Source organism: Synchytrium microbalum, assembly GCF_006535985.1.
Source record: "Synchytrium microbalum strain JEL517 chromosome Unknown SmJEL517_scf0058, whole genome shotgun sequence".
Lineage (NCBI taxonomy): Eukaryota > Fungi > Chytridiomycota > Chytridiomycetes > Synchytriales > Synchytriaceae > Synchytrium > Synchytrium microbalum.
In genome coordinates, this window is record NW_022158407.1 from 1 (window position 1) to 13,859 (window position 13,859).

Below are 13,859 nucleotides of genomic sequence, written 5' to 3' on the forward strand. Positions count from 1 at the left end.
GCCAAGACTCAAAATGCGTAGTTGCTCCCATTTTTTGTCAAGTTTCGTTCAAGCTGTCGTAGGAAGGCGCTGCTACTGGAGAGTGGCCTGAATCCTATAGAATTATTACAATTATAGCTGTATGGTCTTCCGGCTCTGATGAACTCTCTGCTTCTTATGATTGGTTGGGTTTTGGATGGTGAAAATGTAGGCAAAGCGCTGAACCAACACATCTGATATTGCTGCGTAGCGAAGTTCGAACGCGAATCTACACCGTGTGAAGGTCGCAGTATGCGATTCATATCGATAGAAATCGCTCGTTTACCTACAAATAGTGGCCTCCTGCGGCACCAAACAAGATGTCCTCAAAAGAGCAAGAATATGGCCACCATGACTTTGACACGAAACCAGAAGCATTGAGCTTTTAACCGGCACAGGCCTCAAAATACTTACCGATGTTGATGATAACTTAGATGATTACTCTTGTTGAGAAATAAACGCAAATCTAATCTACAATATTCAAATTCTCGAAAACGACATAATTACAATTGCAACTTCACATCCGTAAAGTCCATTTCAAGCGCCTAACGTGAATTCGTGACCATCTTCCTCAATATCCGTTTCCTCGCCGTTAAACAATAAAATCAAATCCTGGATATCAAGGAAACAAAGGAAAAATCAGTTATCAAATTAAAAGCAGCACTCCTAATGAGTTACGCACTTCAAGAGTAAGACGTCCTTCATCCTTTTTCATCTTCAATACACCACCATCAAGTGCAGCAGAAAAGATCTTTTGCTTCTTGTGTTGCAATTGTTGAATACGGTCTTCGATACTATTTGCGATCGTAATACGATTGACGAAGACTTCCTTCTGTTGACCGAAACGGTGCACACGATCGATAGCTTGGTTTTCAACTATGAACGCAAAATGAGAAATCATGTAAGTTCATTCCGCTTCTCTTTTAGCATTGCGTTAGGGCAAATGCGGTTTGCTAGTTCTTACGTGCAGGATTCCACCAAAGCTACAAGTTGAAAAGGAAACTTAAGTAAAGGCAGAGAACTACGTCAAACCCCTTTTCATACGTACGTCAAGAAGAATCACTCGATTAGCACAAGTTAAGTTGAGCCCCAAAGACCCACACTTCAGGGAGATGAGTGCAACAGTGCACTTAGGATCATAGGAGAATTGCTTGATAGCAAGTGCACGTTGCTTTGAGCTCATGCTACCGTCGTACTAGAGTGTTGGGGGAAAGGTTAGCGAGCTCACACCAGCGTTCGACACTCAGACAGATACTGACAAGCTAAGCGAATATCAGAAGCACTCACACGAACAAACTTGTATCCCTTATTACGTAGAGGTATTTCAATCAAATCTAGCATTCCAACGAATTGACTGAAGACTACAGAGAAAAGTATGAGATAATCAGCATGTAGTGGGAGTTTCTCTCCTCACATCAGCAAAGACATCAGTACTTACTAATTGTCTTGTCACCAGATCCAGACGCACGTACTTCATCCAACACTTGAACAGTTCGGTCAATTTTGGCAGACGAGACAAACTTGGTTACGAGACTTTGCAAGACACCAAGTTCATCATCATCTTCATCGTCACCATCACCATCATCCTTCTTCTCGAGTTCAGGATGCACTTCGAATAAAGTCTTGACTTTGATCAAGCTGGAAGGATTTACGGTACAGCGACATTTGGGGCAGTTATTGGTTCCTTCACCATCAAAGAGTTTGGCAATGCAGTCTGTACAGAATACGTGACCACAGACAGAAATCAAACTGGAGCTTTCAGGCATCATGGGACTGTCTAAAAGCGAGAAGGAGACGAGCTTTTCGTGAACAAACATGAACCCAAAAAATTCAGATCCGCTTTACCTAGACAGAAACCACACTCATCACCCATAAAGTCTTCATTCTTGAGACGTTCATAAACCTTGTCATCCAGATGTTGAGCAAGAGTTTGTTCATCCATTGGTATTCCATCATTATCTTCTGCATCCCCACGAGCTGCATCTGCACGAGCCAATTCTTCTGGGTCACCCTTCTCGAAACTATTGGCGACGAGAGAAGCATGACAGCATGCTTGACGGAGACGAAGCAACAAGACCAAGACATTGGTGTAGTTCTTCATAACAGTTCCCTAAACTCAAGTCAAAGCAAGGAAGAATTAACATCGCGATAATCAGACTTTGGGTCTACTCACAACACACTCACCCTCTTGACATAAGTGTTGAACTTGAGGCGAATGCGTTTCTCAAGGGCATCATAGAATTGACGTTCAGGTGTGGTGAATCTAAAATACGGCAAAACCCACGAGGATGAGAAATTTGCACAGTGTCTTTGTACATTCTGGTAGAATCAGCACGTACACTTGAGCATCCAACAAGACATTTCGAGGAGGTAGAACTGTGATAGGTTGACCGTCAAGTTGCATGTCTTTTGTCCTACGAAGACACATAGCTGGTGGAGAATCAGAGGCGTTGAGCAGAAACCAAGAATGGCGGAGTCGTTTTAATAGTTTCAAATGCAAACCTTTCAAGATAGCATGTACCCGCTTGAGTGCAGTCTTGTGCCTTCCACGTTTGAAAGGATTCATGACCTTTTCCCGGAATTCATCCCTACAAATGTTGTTTCGCGTGAATGCCAAGAATCGCTGCATTGAAACCAAAATGCCAACCACATACCAGTCAGCATAAGGTGGGATTCCAAGAAACGAGATCAATGGGTAAAGTTCACCAATGTTGTTCTGGATTGGAGTACCTACGTTCAAGGGCAAATCAGCAAAAAGACGCTAGATTTATTTCGTTATTTATAGCAGACTCACCAGACAAACACCATCGAAATTGTGACTTGAGTTGTATAGCAGCTCGAGCACCACGAGTGGCTTTATTTTTGATTGTTTGTGCCTCGTCCAGGACCACACGATAGAACTGAGCTTTAAGCAGAGGACCCTTTGGAAAGCAAGGAAGGCAATTGAGATATTTATGCAGAATAAACAATCAACCAATGAAATTACCAATTTTAACTTGATTTCCTCCTTCTTGTGCTCTTCTTCTTCACGCATCTCATTAAACTCTTCGTCATCAGCAGCTTGACGGTCTTCTGCAGTGAACGCAGCAGTCTTGCCCTTCCTTGTCTTGGCTGGTTCAGGAAAGTCCAATGCGAGGATTGAATACGTAGTGATGACTATATCGTAGTCTAATATGTCTGAGACCCTCCTGAGTCGATCACTCCTTTAAAACAATTGAAAGTCCTGTTTAGCATCAAAAGCTCTACAACTGAATTCAGTAAAGCATTTGAAGCTCACCCATGATGTACGTAAACTGAGAAGGTACCACGTTTCACTTTCTTGCTGATTTCGTCTTCCCATTGAGTGATGAGAGACATGGGCTACAAAAAACAAAATTGATTTGAATTTGTGGCCATTTTCAAATTCAAGTAAACGACTTACAGCAACAATCAACGTAGTCTTTCTCTTGTTGTCTGGAGATGGATTGAGACAACACAATGCAAGAGTTTGAATAGTCTTTCCAAGACCCCTGCAAAACAATGGAAGGAGTCAGCTCATCATAACTCAAGATTGCAATAGACAGAACTTTGAAGAGCAAACTCCAGCGTACATGTCATCAGCAAGTATGCCGCCCTTATTGGATCCACGCTCCATATTCAACATCCATTCAACTCCAAGCTTTTGATGTTCCAGCAGGGCAATCTTCATTTGTCGAGGAGTTGTAATACGTTCATCCTTTGGTGTGATGTCTCCCTGATCAAAGTTTTTGAGCAAGTTGACCAATTCTTTGGCAGCTCCGAGCTCATCAAGAGGCTTCTCAACAGGTTCTCCATCTTCACCTTCCTTCTTTATGGGAATTACATTGATATATACATTTGGCAACCTTGGTTGAGGTTGGGGCATGACCTGATTTGGTTGATGAACATAGGGTATAGGCTGTTGAACACCTGGACGGTGACCAGGACCGAAACGACTATATTGTTGACCTGGCTGATAGACATTAACATTGGGTTGAGCGGGTATGGTGGGTTTAACCAATCCGTTGAATGTCGGAGCTAGGCCTGTCCCTGGAACAACTGCAGGATTGGAGCGAGCTGCTGCTGGATATTGCCCTGGTAAAACTGGAATAGGAGTTTGCATCGGAGCTGGAATTGCTATTGTCTTCGGAGCTGTACTACCAAATGTAAAGACAGGAGCTGGTGTCAAAGTAAACGAAGGTGGTTGTGGTTGTGGACGTGGCGGTGTAGTCAAATCGATAGCAGAGGAAGCACCTGGTCCAGCCATTTGTGCAGAGGCAGAAGAGCGAGACACCTGTATATCCTTCTGATTATTAAAAGAAAAGGTGAGATGAGGTTCTACTAATGCTGCCTTGGGGTTTGGGGTCTTCTGTTGTTCTTGTTGCAACGAGAATGATGCAGGGTTGCCATTCATTTCCTTGTCAAATTCCGCCTGTAATTTCCTTGCATACTCTTCATCTTGTTCTACAATCCTCCTCCGAGCCCTTCTAGCTAACTCATATCTTGCATCACGTGCTACTCTAGATCTATAATCGTCATCCTCTTCTCCATTTGCTTCTGCGTTTTCTTCCCTCTCAATTGCATTATTTAAATCTTGATCAGATATATCTTCCATACTACCACGTACACCAGAAGTAGATGGTCCATTCTTCACTGGGTCATCGGCCTGTGAAGTGAATGCAGGGTGCTGAGGAAGTGCTCCATCGAATTCCTGTTGTAATTGCATAGCATAGAGGGCGTCGGCTTCCTCGAGTTGCTTGCGAGCGTCGTAGTAATCTGCATCGTCGTAGCTTCCATTAGCAAATTGAAGTGCCAGCTAACATAGGCGGTAAGCATCTCCAAGAAAAGCAACAAACTCTTTGAAAGTAATGGTTACCTGACGTGCGTATGCTTCATCAGCTCTACAAATGAAGTAGCATAAGTGAGTACATCAAGGTTGGCAAAGTTTGGACGATCAATCTAACAATCATTCAGTAACTCAACGGCAAACTTACGCCTCCTGTTGTTCCCTGGTGAGGCCAGTAGTAGTATTATTGGACGATGATGCATTTGGCATCATAATAGGCTCATCCTCTATATCGGTATCTTCATCGTCGTCATCATCATTCTTCATCAATCTACGTTTGGCAACTGGAAACAGTGCAGTAAATACTGCATCATCCGCATCATCGATTATTCTCTTTGACATGATCTATAATAATTGCAGTTAGAAATCAGTCTTCTTTTATAGTAAATTGGCTCTTGTTCATCAGCTGGAACAACCTCAGGACAAAAATGACTGAAAATTGAGGCTACGCTTTGGAGAACAGCATCGAAATGAATAATGACCTACTTGTAGAGACCGTCTCCAAGGCCCTCTATATGGGACAGTGTATGGATCCTCGGTATGATGGTGTTTCTTTGCTGGGGTTCAAAGTTGCGCTGTAAATCAAACAGGAAAGTGACTGGTATTTTCAAGCAATGGGTTTGATAACATGCCAACGATAATTTACGTGATTTTGCGCGCCAAATAATTCTTTCATCGTGATTTCAAAGTAGTTCTCTTTGGGGTGTCAATCGGCTCTTCACCAGCACCTCGACAAGTTCGTCAAGTTCCGAGTCAGCAATATACAAAAAGGAGAAATGGAGATAGTGACAGTCGTGCTCATTGCAGTTGTCATAATATTCTTGATTTCGCTGTTCTCTAACTGTAAGTCCGTACAACCAACTCCAGGCGTATTTTTTGTTCAATTTCGCTTTAACACAACATCTACGCTAGCCTCGAGTGCTCCGATACGGCCTGCATCTAGCATTCGCACGGCACCACCTGGGCGTCCATATACTGGACGGAGGCATCCCGTAGATGAGAATCAACTCAACGTTTTGGCATCTATGTTTGAAGGACAGCTACCAAGGGAAGCCATATCTGAAGACTTATCACGGACTGGTAGTGCAGACGTAACTATTGAAAATATACTAGCTGGTCGAGTTGAAGCGGTGAGCCAACCAGCTGGTTACCGTACACTTTACACCTCGCTGACTCGTCTTCCTGAAATTGTGCCCAGCCAACACCTGCTGCTGCTTCATCTGCCAATGTAAGAGCACCTGTTGGTGGATCTAGCGTGCGGATTGCTGATTTGGTTAAAGAGCCTCCACCGACGACACCAGTGAAGGCTGAATGGAGTTCGACGCCCAAAGATCGAGAAAGTAACCTGAGGAGTAGAAAGGCACAAATGCTGTATGAAGCTCGGCAGTGAGTAGTATCTCGGATCTATTTCAAGGGCCCCTACTTACAAACAGATGTTTCTAGGAAGCTACTATCAAAGAACAAGGACTAGCCTTATTTTAAATCACTGTACATTTGAGTATTGACCTTCTTGGGACTCATACTCGCTTCTACTACATACATTCTCTTTCAAGTCATGAACAAGAAGACGGGTTTTTTACTACTTTTGATGGAACTTTGTATTTTTGTGTACAATAATGGGTGTTGCTTCTCCTTAGCTAATCCTCCAAACATCATCATCATGACATACCACAGAATCTAGCAAATTATAGAAAGGGGGGCAAATTATAAACAACGACAAGACATGAAACTTTTGACAAGTGAGTAATATAGATTATTGAGAGCCAACAACGATCTCAGGATTCAGATGCATTCCAGTTGTTTTCTTTGGAGATCTTGTTTTTCTGGAAGAGGAGGGGAAAAGCATTTAGGAAGATCCGTGAATTCGTTACAATTATAAGCATTTACCTCGACGATGAAGGTATCTTCCTTGTACTTTTGTGTTTCTTCATAGGCATACAAGTACTTCCAACCAACAATCGTGCTGCAAACGTTGCAGTTGATGTCTGCGACAGTATGCAATCCAGTAATCAAGATTCGATCTTCCTTTGCTCCAACAGTCACATTTTCACTAATAAGGAGTATTTTGATCAGCTAATAATAGATGGGGTTTCCAACAGAGTGGAATAAGCTGCAAAATTCTTTGGTGCAATTTTGAGAAATCTGTTTTGTAGAACGCAAAAGCACCTGTTGTCATATCGCCACAGTGGATAAGCCAACACAGGAAGGCAGTAGTTCGCAGCGTCAAACGTATAATCTCAACATTCAACATATCTCTCCCCCATTCATTCACTACCACCTTCTTCAATCAACTTCTTTTTCAGCTAACAGCAAAACCCAAACTTACACATTCTTAAACAAGTATGCTCGACCATGTCTACCTTGAAATGCCTAAGTAAAACACAATAAACTATTGAGCTTACACCGTACTATGCGTTTCATGTCGGGCGAGCTCCACCAAGAAAAAAATCGTCATGTTTGATGCATGAAACAACGGTGGTTGTATCCGGTCGGTGAGGAATAAAACGGCATCATTCGTTGCTTTTGATGTCGAAAGATAATAATACATACCTTGCTTATAATGTCTTCATGCTTTGCGAGATGAGTGTTGCATGTTGAGCATGTATACACACGGTCGCTTGAAAGGTATACCTGGAACAAGCGTCCCATCTTGAATGCTTTATATGGTGAGTTCTGATGATGCTCGTATATGTGTTGTCTCTGTCTCTTCAACGGCTTGGGAATATGTCAGTGTTTTTTTGGAAAAATCAGGTGACGGGTTATGAGAAATCGAAGCTAGGAAGGATCATTGCCAGTAGACAGTACTTGACTTTTCTTGAGCTTTTGCACGTGCTACTTTCATAACTCTCGTTGACGCTGTGGTCGCCAACCCAAGGAAGCAAAAGGATCACACTCGGTGCTCAATGAGACTGCAATAAACCCATTTTATATTGAGGAGCTCAGATACAAGATCAATTGGTTGCTTCCGATCATTTAAAACGCGAATTTTCGTCCTACTTCCTTACGTCGTTTCCGTTTCTGACATCACCGACACATTCACAGACACATGCATCCTCACTTCCCCCACTTTGCAACCACGTCCTCAAAATACACCTTCATGATGTTATCACAGTATTCCACGAGGTTCTTATGCTTCAACACAAGATCTCGAAGCTTATTGTCCGGAAAGTGTGTGCAATACAAGATCGACGAGATCATTCCAAATACACTGCAATCATACGACGAGATCTGATCACCAAACAAATACTTCTTGCTTCCTAGATACACACTGACTGCGTCAATTGCAGCATCAGCGAATGACACTACATCCTCCCAAGAGAAACGTCCGAATCCTTGACCGTATAATTGCTTTATGGCACTAGGACGTGCGAGATAGTTGGCTATGATGTAACGCATTGGTGCTGGCATGCCACCAAAGATTACATGTGTGGTCTCAGCCCAGTTTGGTTCGTGTTGCCATCTTTGGTATACCTTTATGTTTGAGTCCGGTGTTTAGAGGGGTTGATTCTTGGTATTGACAAGCTTTTCAGACGGTAACTTACTGTAGCCCAGTAGATGCGATCTTCAGCAAGAGAAAAGAGTGCGGTTCCAATCGCAACTTGCTCTTTGGTCAAGTGACTGTCCAAAGATTGAGAGACGCCATTTCTTTCCAGGTATCGAATGATGAGTGATGTGTCGCCCACAATGTCCTCGTTGTATTTAATATACGGTGTCTATTGTTCGAAGGAAGAGATGTAAGAGACAATTGTCCATATGTGAAACATACAAAGGGAGCGGAAAGTTGCTTGTCCAGCAGTTGCACCACGTGGGTTTACCTTTGAGCGTGGAGCTTTTGTACGTTCTGTGAGCTTGGAAACATACTTGACCTTGCAGATTCGTAAGTATCTGGTTCAGTAATGAGAATAGTGAGCGAGTGAGCAAAAACACGTGTGCTCAGAAACTAAACATGACGAGAGATGCAAACACCATCCAAAATAATAACATGCTTCCAATAGTCCAAGATCAATGCAATCTTAACTTACAATTCCAGTTTGGTCACATATGGAGACTACGTCAAAATTGTAACATTCAAATGTTGGTGTGGAACAGGAGAGAAACCCAAAGAAACAAGACTACAACTTAAAGTACCATATTAACTCCACGATAATGCTCCACGGAAACCTTCGGAAATCCGTACAAGAACACAGTATCCCGTTCTTCAACTGGTTGAGGAGCTGGTTTCTGCGGCTTGCCTCCCAAGACGTAGAGGCTACCAACGACAGCGAGGCCACCGAGAGCAATTGCTAGCACAGCTGGGTTGGCTGTAAGCTGTTTCATCAAGTCAGACGACGACATCTTTTCAAAGCTTTTGGATGTTTTGAATGCTTGGTGCTGAAAATGGCAGCAGTGACTGCAGAATGCGGGGTGACTGAAGGAGAGGATGAACCTTTCAAGAAACCTTTGCGAGCTGGTAGGAATGGAACGAGCGGGCGAGATTGGCTACTGTATTCCAACTATACGATCACCATGATCACAGTGTCGTGATTCTCAATCTGAATGCTAGTTTCTTCTACAGAGCAGACATCTCAACAATAGCGAGGGCAGCAATGGCGAGTATATGTAAGTATTTCTATTCTACACGAGCTGATTCAACCCTTCATAAGACATCCGTGGTCATGAACTTGAAGGGAAAGAACTGTTTGCGGCAATTAGAATTTCAACGGAATAGCAAGTTGGTCAGCCATTCAGCCATTTTAGATACTAATCGTGCACCAAAGTACGATGCAGACTGCTTTATTGTACGAACACGAAGATCAGCGTGATTGAATTGCTCGCCCAACCAACGCCGCAAGTGTTAAAATGCAGATTCAAATATATGATTATAATTACCACCGAAAATACATGTCCACTATTGTTCTTCTTCCAAGGATTTTATCCTGGCTTCCATTTTTTCGACATGCTGACGACTCATAGAAGCATTCGTTTTGAGAGCAACGATTTCAACACGTAATCGAGATGTTTCTGATATTTGATCCACTAGAGCAGCTTCCAAAGCCTTGATCTGCATAGATCATGGGTAAATTGAGTTATTTTTTGCTTCAGCTGAAAATCCTTTGGTGCTTACCTTTTCAGAATTCTGTGCAGCCATTTCCAACAGCGATGCACAAGCACGTCCAAGTAGTTCTAAGTCGCTTTGCACTTGCGTTTTCGTTGATTCTTCCTGTAAGATCAAAAAAGTTAGCAAAACCATCTCATGGCATGGATGTGCTTGCTGTGTCTTGACGGCTCACATCTTGATCTCCTGCATCTACTTGATCCTCCTCGTCGTCATCACTATTCATACCAGGTGACGGTGTCGACGGAATAGCATCCTCTTCATGTCGACTAGAAAGCACTCGTGTCCGATGCGACGGTGTTTTACTAGTCTCGTAGTCCATCAATTCAGCATCTAAATCCACCACATCATCACGTGGTAAATTCTTCAGTGACGATGTTGGAGACGGTGTGTTGAGTCCTTTAATTCGTGACAGACTTGGTGATGATGGTATTGATGTGCTTCCTGAAAAAAAGACATATTGTCAATCATAATGACGGGACGTTGCAGCGACTTCCTTGACACTCCGTCAACCACGATCAATGTACCTTTAAGAAAATTATGCGTTGAAATCTGCCTTGGGCTATACTTTTCCGAAGCATCTTTGCGTAATTGTGTTGCTTGGGATGATAGTTTTAATGCCGAAAGATCATGCACAGTTTCCTATAAAAATGGAGCAGATCTGAGCGTCAGTACATCGTATAGAACTCTAAAATAAAAAAAGGATCTGACTAAATGCACGTACATCCCATTCCTTCTTCTTCTTTAGTTTGGATTTCACACTTGCTGATGATGGTGAGCTAACACTGTGAGTGCTTGAAGGCGTTCCTTCTCGACGAAGCATTGTATGTTGAGGCTAATTCTTGAAGGAATTATGCTATATAACAAGAATTTGGAGTTGATGCGATATGGATCTGCGCAGTTCAACCTCTGAAGTGATGCAGCACAAATAAACCTGGATTGGCAAATGATTCTTGACTTCAGAACGGCCATAAAATGTATAGTTGACGTAATTAAGCGTCTTCCGGCTTGGATCACACTGGACCTATTGTAGAACGATCACAATATGCTGCAACCGATATTATAATTTACATAGGTGGCTCACAATGACAATAATTGAGATATCCACAACACATTCGCCATCACGTTCAGCCCGACTTAGTAGGTCTATCGCTGTGCAAGGTCGACAGACCGAAGGTGCTAAGTTGAGACCACACCATCTTTGCACCATTCACTAAACGTATCAACCCCTTTTAACCACCTCCTTCGGTATTCCATATACATAATGCCTTCTTCTGAGTCTGACTTATACAACGGCTTCTACTTCAGACACTCTACACCTACTCCTCCTCCGCAGACTCACTTCTTCCACCTTGACACACAATCCTCAAAGTACTCGGCCATGATGTTATCACAATAATCCACCAAATTCTTAGCCCTCAACACACTGTCCCTCAGCTCATTCGACGGATACTCCTTCCAATGCAGTAGCGAAGAGATGATTCCAAACACACTGCAATCATATGACGAGATCTTATTACCAAACAAGTATTTCTTGTCACCTAGATACACGCTAATAGCGTCAATGGCGGTATCTGCAAACGATACAACGTCTTCCCATGAGTGCCGACCGAATCCTTGGCCGTATAATGATTTTTTGCAGCCAGGACGCACGATAAATGTAGATATGATGTAGCGGATTGGTTCTGGTATGTTACCGAATATGGCGTGTTGGGTTTCCTGCCAGTTTGGTTCGTGTTGCCACCTTTGGTATGCCTAATGAAGTTGTGTTAAATGCGGTTGCCAGTACTGACGAGTTTTGATGAAAACTCACAAAGGCCCAGTAGATACGATCTTCCGAGAGAGCCAGTAAGGCAGTTCCAATCGCAATTTGCTCTTTGCTCAAATGACCATCCATCGAATGCGAGATACCCTTCTCCTCGAGGTATCGAATGATGAGTGACGAGTCGCCCACAGTGTCTTCTTTGTACTTGATATAAGGAACCTTCAGGAAAGAAGAGATTTAGTGCCAATATTCCAGAATACAGAAGCCGTGTGAAGTAAAGTAAATGGCTCTGGGGTCTGAATGTGACAAAGTTGATGTAGTACCTTTGAGCGTGGAGCGTTTGTATGGTCTGCAGGCTTATAAATATACTGGATCTTGTTGCTTCTTAAATACCTAAATAGTGGGAATGGTAAGGTTGTAGCATCTGTAGTTTATGACGGCGATAGCTTCACATGGACGCGACGACATGCTGCCCAAAGTTAACGCCATATTCAGACAACCATGATAAATACAATTTTTAACGCCATATTCAGACAACCATGATAAATACAATTTCTACTCACAATTCCAGTTTGGTCACAAACGGCGACTAGTTTAAACGCGAACGAAAATGTGTTAGTTTCATTCTGCATGTCAGCGATGCAACTGCTGCAAGTAGAAATAAAAACTTCAGGCAGCTTACAACATTGACTCCAACAAAGCGGTGAATATCCTCCATCGGAAAGCCGTATACGATCACAGTATCTGCGTTGTCATTTTTAGATGGTTTCTGTTTCTTCGCTCCAAAGAGAAGGAAGCCACCAACGACAGTAAGGCCAGCTGCGGATATCGCCAGTATAGATTTGTGCTCTGCAAGCTTGATCACCCATTCAGACGACATCTTGTCGTGAACATTCAGATGCTTTGCGTGCCACTGCGTAGTGCGTAACATAATAACACGTAGAAACAAGAAGAAGACTTGTAAACTCAGGGTTCAGCACGTCATTAATATCCATTAAACAAGCATAAATCAGGATCTACACCAGAACGACCATAGTCTTGCTATCGAGAGTATTATTTACGTAGGTATTTCAAAACAAGCCATTAATAGATCTTTACATTAGAATCAAGATATTCAGTCTCAGTCCAAGCGACTCAAAGCACGACTACCGCCTATTACAGCCTCGACAGACCTAGAACGATCAAGCAAAGGTCAGCATTCGCCGGTGCGTCACCAAATCACGTAACATACCAACAAAATACAAGCAGCAGTTGCTGCAACACCCGTTAAGCCACCAAGAACTCCTCCGACTATAACGCCCGTTGAAGGACCTCCACCGCCAGAAGTGGAGTTCGATGCGGCAGAGGTTGATGTAGCCAGAGGCACAGCAGTGGTTTGGATAGATTGTTGTAGTATTGCAATCGCAGGACTTGTAGGTATAATAGCGAGAGGTGCATCTGTTGTAGGAGCTGCACCGAAAATAGCTGCTGCGTCAGTAGGAGCTATCGATTATGATGAGAGTCAGCACGTTTTTCTGTGGGTAATACGACAACTCGACATACCTGGCGATGCATCCGCCGAGGGATCTGGCGATGGGTTCACTATAGGATTTGGTGAAGCCGCAACAGAAGCCACCACTGACGGTACGATAGAAGCTGCAGCTGAAGGCGTGACAGATGCTGGCAAAGGCGAAGGACAAGCAACAGTAGAATCAGGCAGTGTTATTGCAGACTAGTAAAAACACCAGTAAGAGTTCCAATCACAAGATGAAGCACATACAGCCTGCTGAGCTGGATTACCTCATCACAAGACTGTACATAAAAGTTTGCCGTAACTGCCAAATCCGTGAGCGTTGGATTCATATCCGGGTCGTAAACAGTCGTGAATCCAATATTGGAGTCGGCGCCCAGCGTCGAGACTTTGATGATGAATTCCGGCAATGAGGTTGTAGTCACTTTGGCGGGGTCGTACTCGTAGGCTAATTGTGGAGGCCGTTGCGATGAGTCCCTGTATCTCACACGCCAATGAACAAGGAAGTACTAACCAACTTGCAAGCTAAAGGACCAATGGCTCGAATTGTGAATTGGTCTGGTACAGTCACCAAGGGTATAGTTGGTTTGAACAATATCATAGAACGAGTACAGTTCAATGTTGTTCA

At 43.2% G+C, this 13,859-nt stretch overlaps 3 protein-coding genes across 3 annotated transcripts; 1 reads left to right on the forward strand and 2 right to left on the reverse strand.

Moving 5' to 3' along the window:
* Positions 1-555: 555 nt before the first annotated feature.
* SmJEL517_g05755 (uncharacterized protein) lies at positions 556-5,203 on the reverse strand (the record flags this gene model as incomplete). Its single annotated transcript, XM_031171681.1, has 17 exons — positions 556-630; positions 701-894; positions 983-1,001; positions 1,067-1,213; positions 1,306-1,379; positions 1,457-1,795; positions 1,864-2,128; positions 2,203-2,281; positions 2,358-2,606; positions 2,673-2,748; positions 2,813-2,939; positions 3,005-3,221; positions 3,296-3,378; positions 3,440-3,527; positions 3,609-4,831; positions 4,892-4,916; positions 5,010-5,203. 17 exons carry the CDS (start codon positions 5,201-5,203, stop codon positions 556-558), a joined length of 3,474 nt encoding a protein of 1,157 aa, XP_031022329.1.
* Positions 5,204-5,637: 434 nt separating this feature from the next.
* On the forward strand, positions 5,638-6,251 carry SmJEL517_g05756 (uncharacterized protein; the record flags this gene model as incomplete). The annotated part of the gene is made up of 3 exons (XM_031171682.1): positions 5,638-5,704; positions 5,774-5,991; positions 6,060-6,251. The coding sequence occupies 3 exons, from the start codon at positions 5,638-5,640 to the stop codon at positions 6,249-6,251; spliced, it is 477 nt and encodes a 158-aa protein (XP_031022318.1).
* A 385-nt stretch (positions 6,252-6,636) lies between these two features.
* On the reverse strand, positions 6,637-9,196 carry SmJEL517_g05757 (uncharacterized protein; the record flags this gene model as incomplete). The annotated part of the gene is made up of 8 exons (XM_031171683.1): positions 6,637-6,684; positions 6,749-6,911; positions 7,188-7,231; positions 7,955-8,332; positions 8,404-8,574; positions 8,677-8,746; positions 8,884-8,909; positions 8,990-9,196. 8 exons carry the CDS (start codon positions 9,194-9,196, stop codon positions 6,637-6,639), a joined length of 1,107 nt encoding a protein of 368 aa, XP_031022330.1.
* Positions 9,197-13,859: the final 4,663 nt, after the last annotated feature.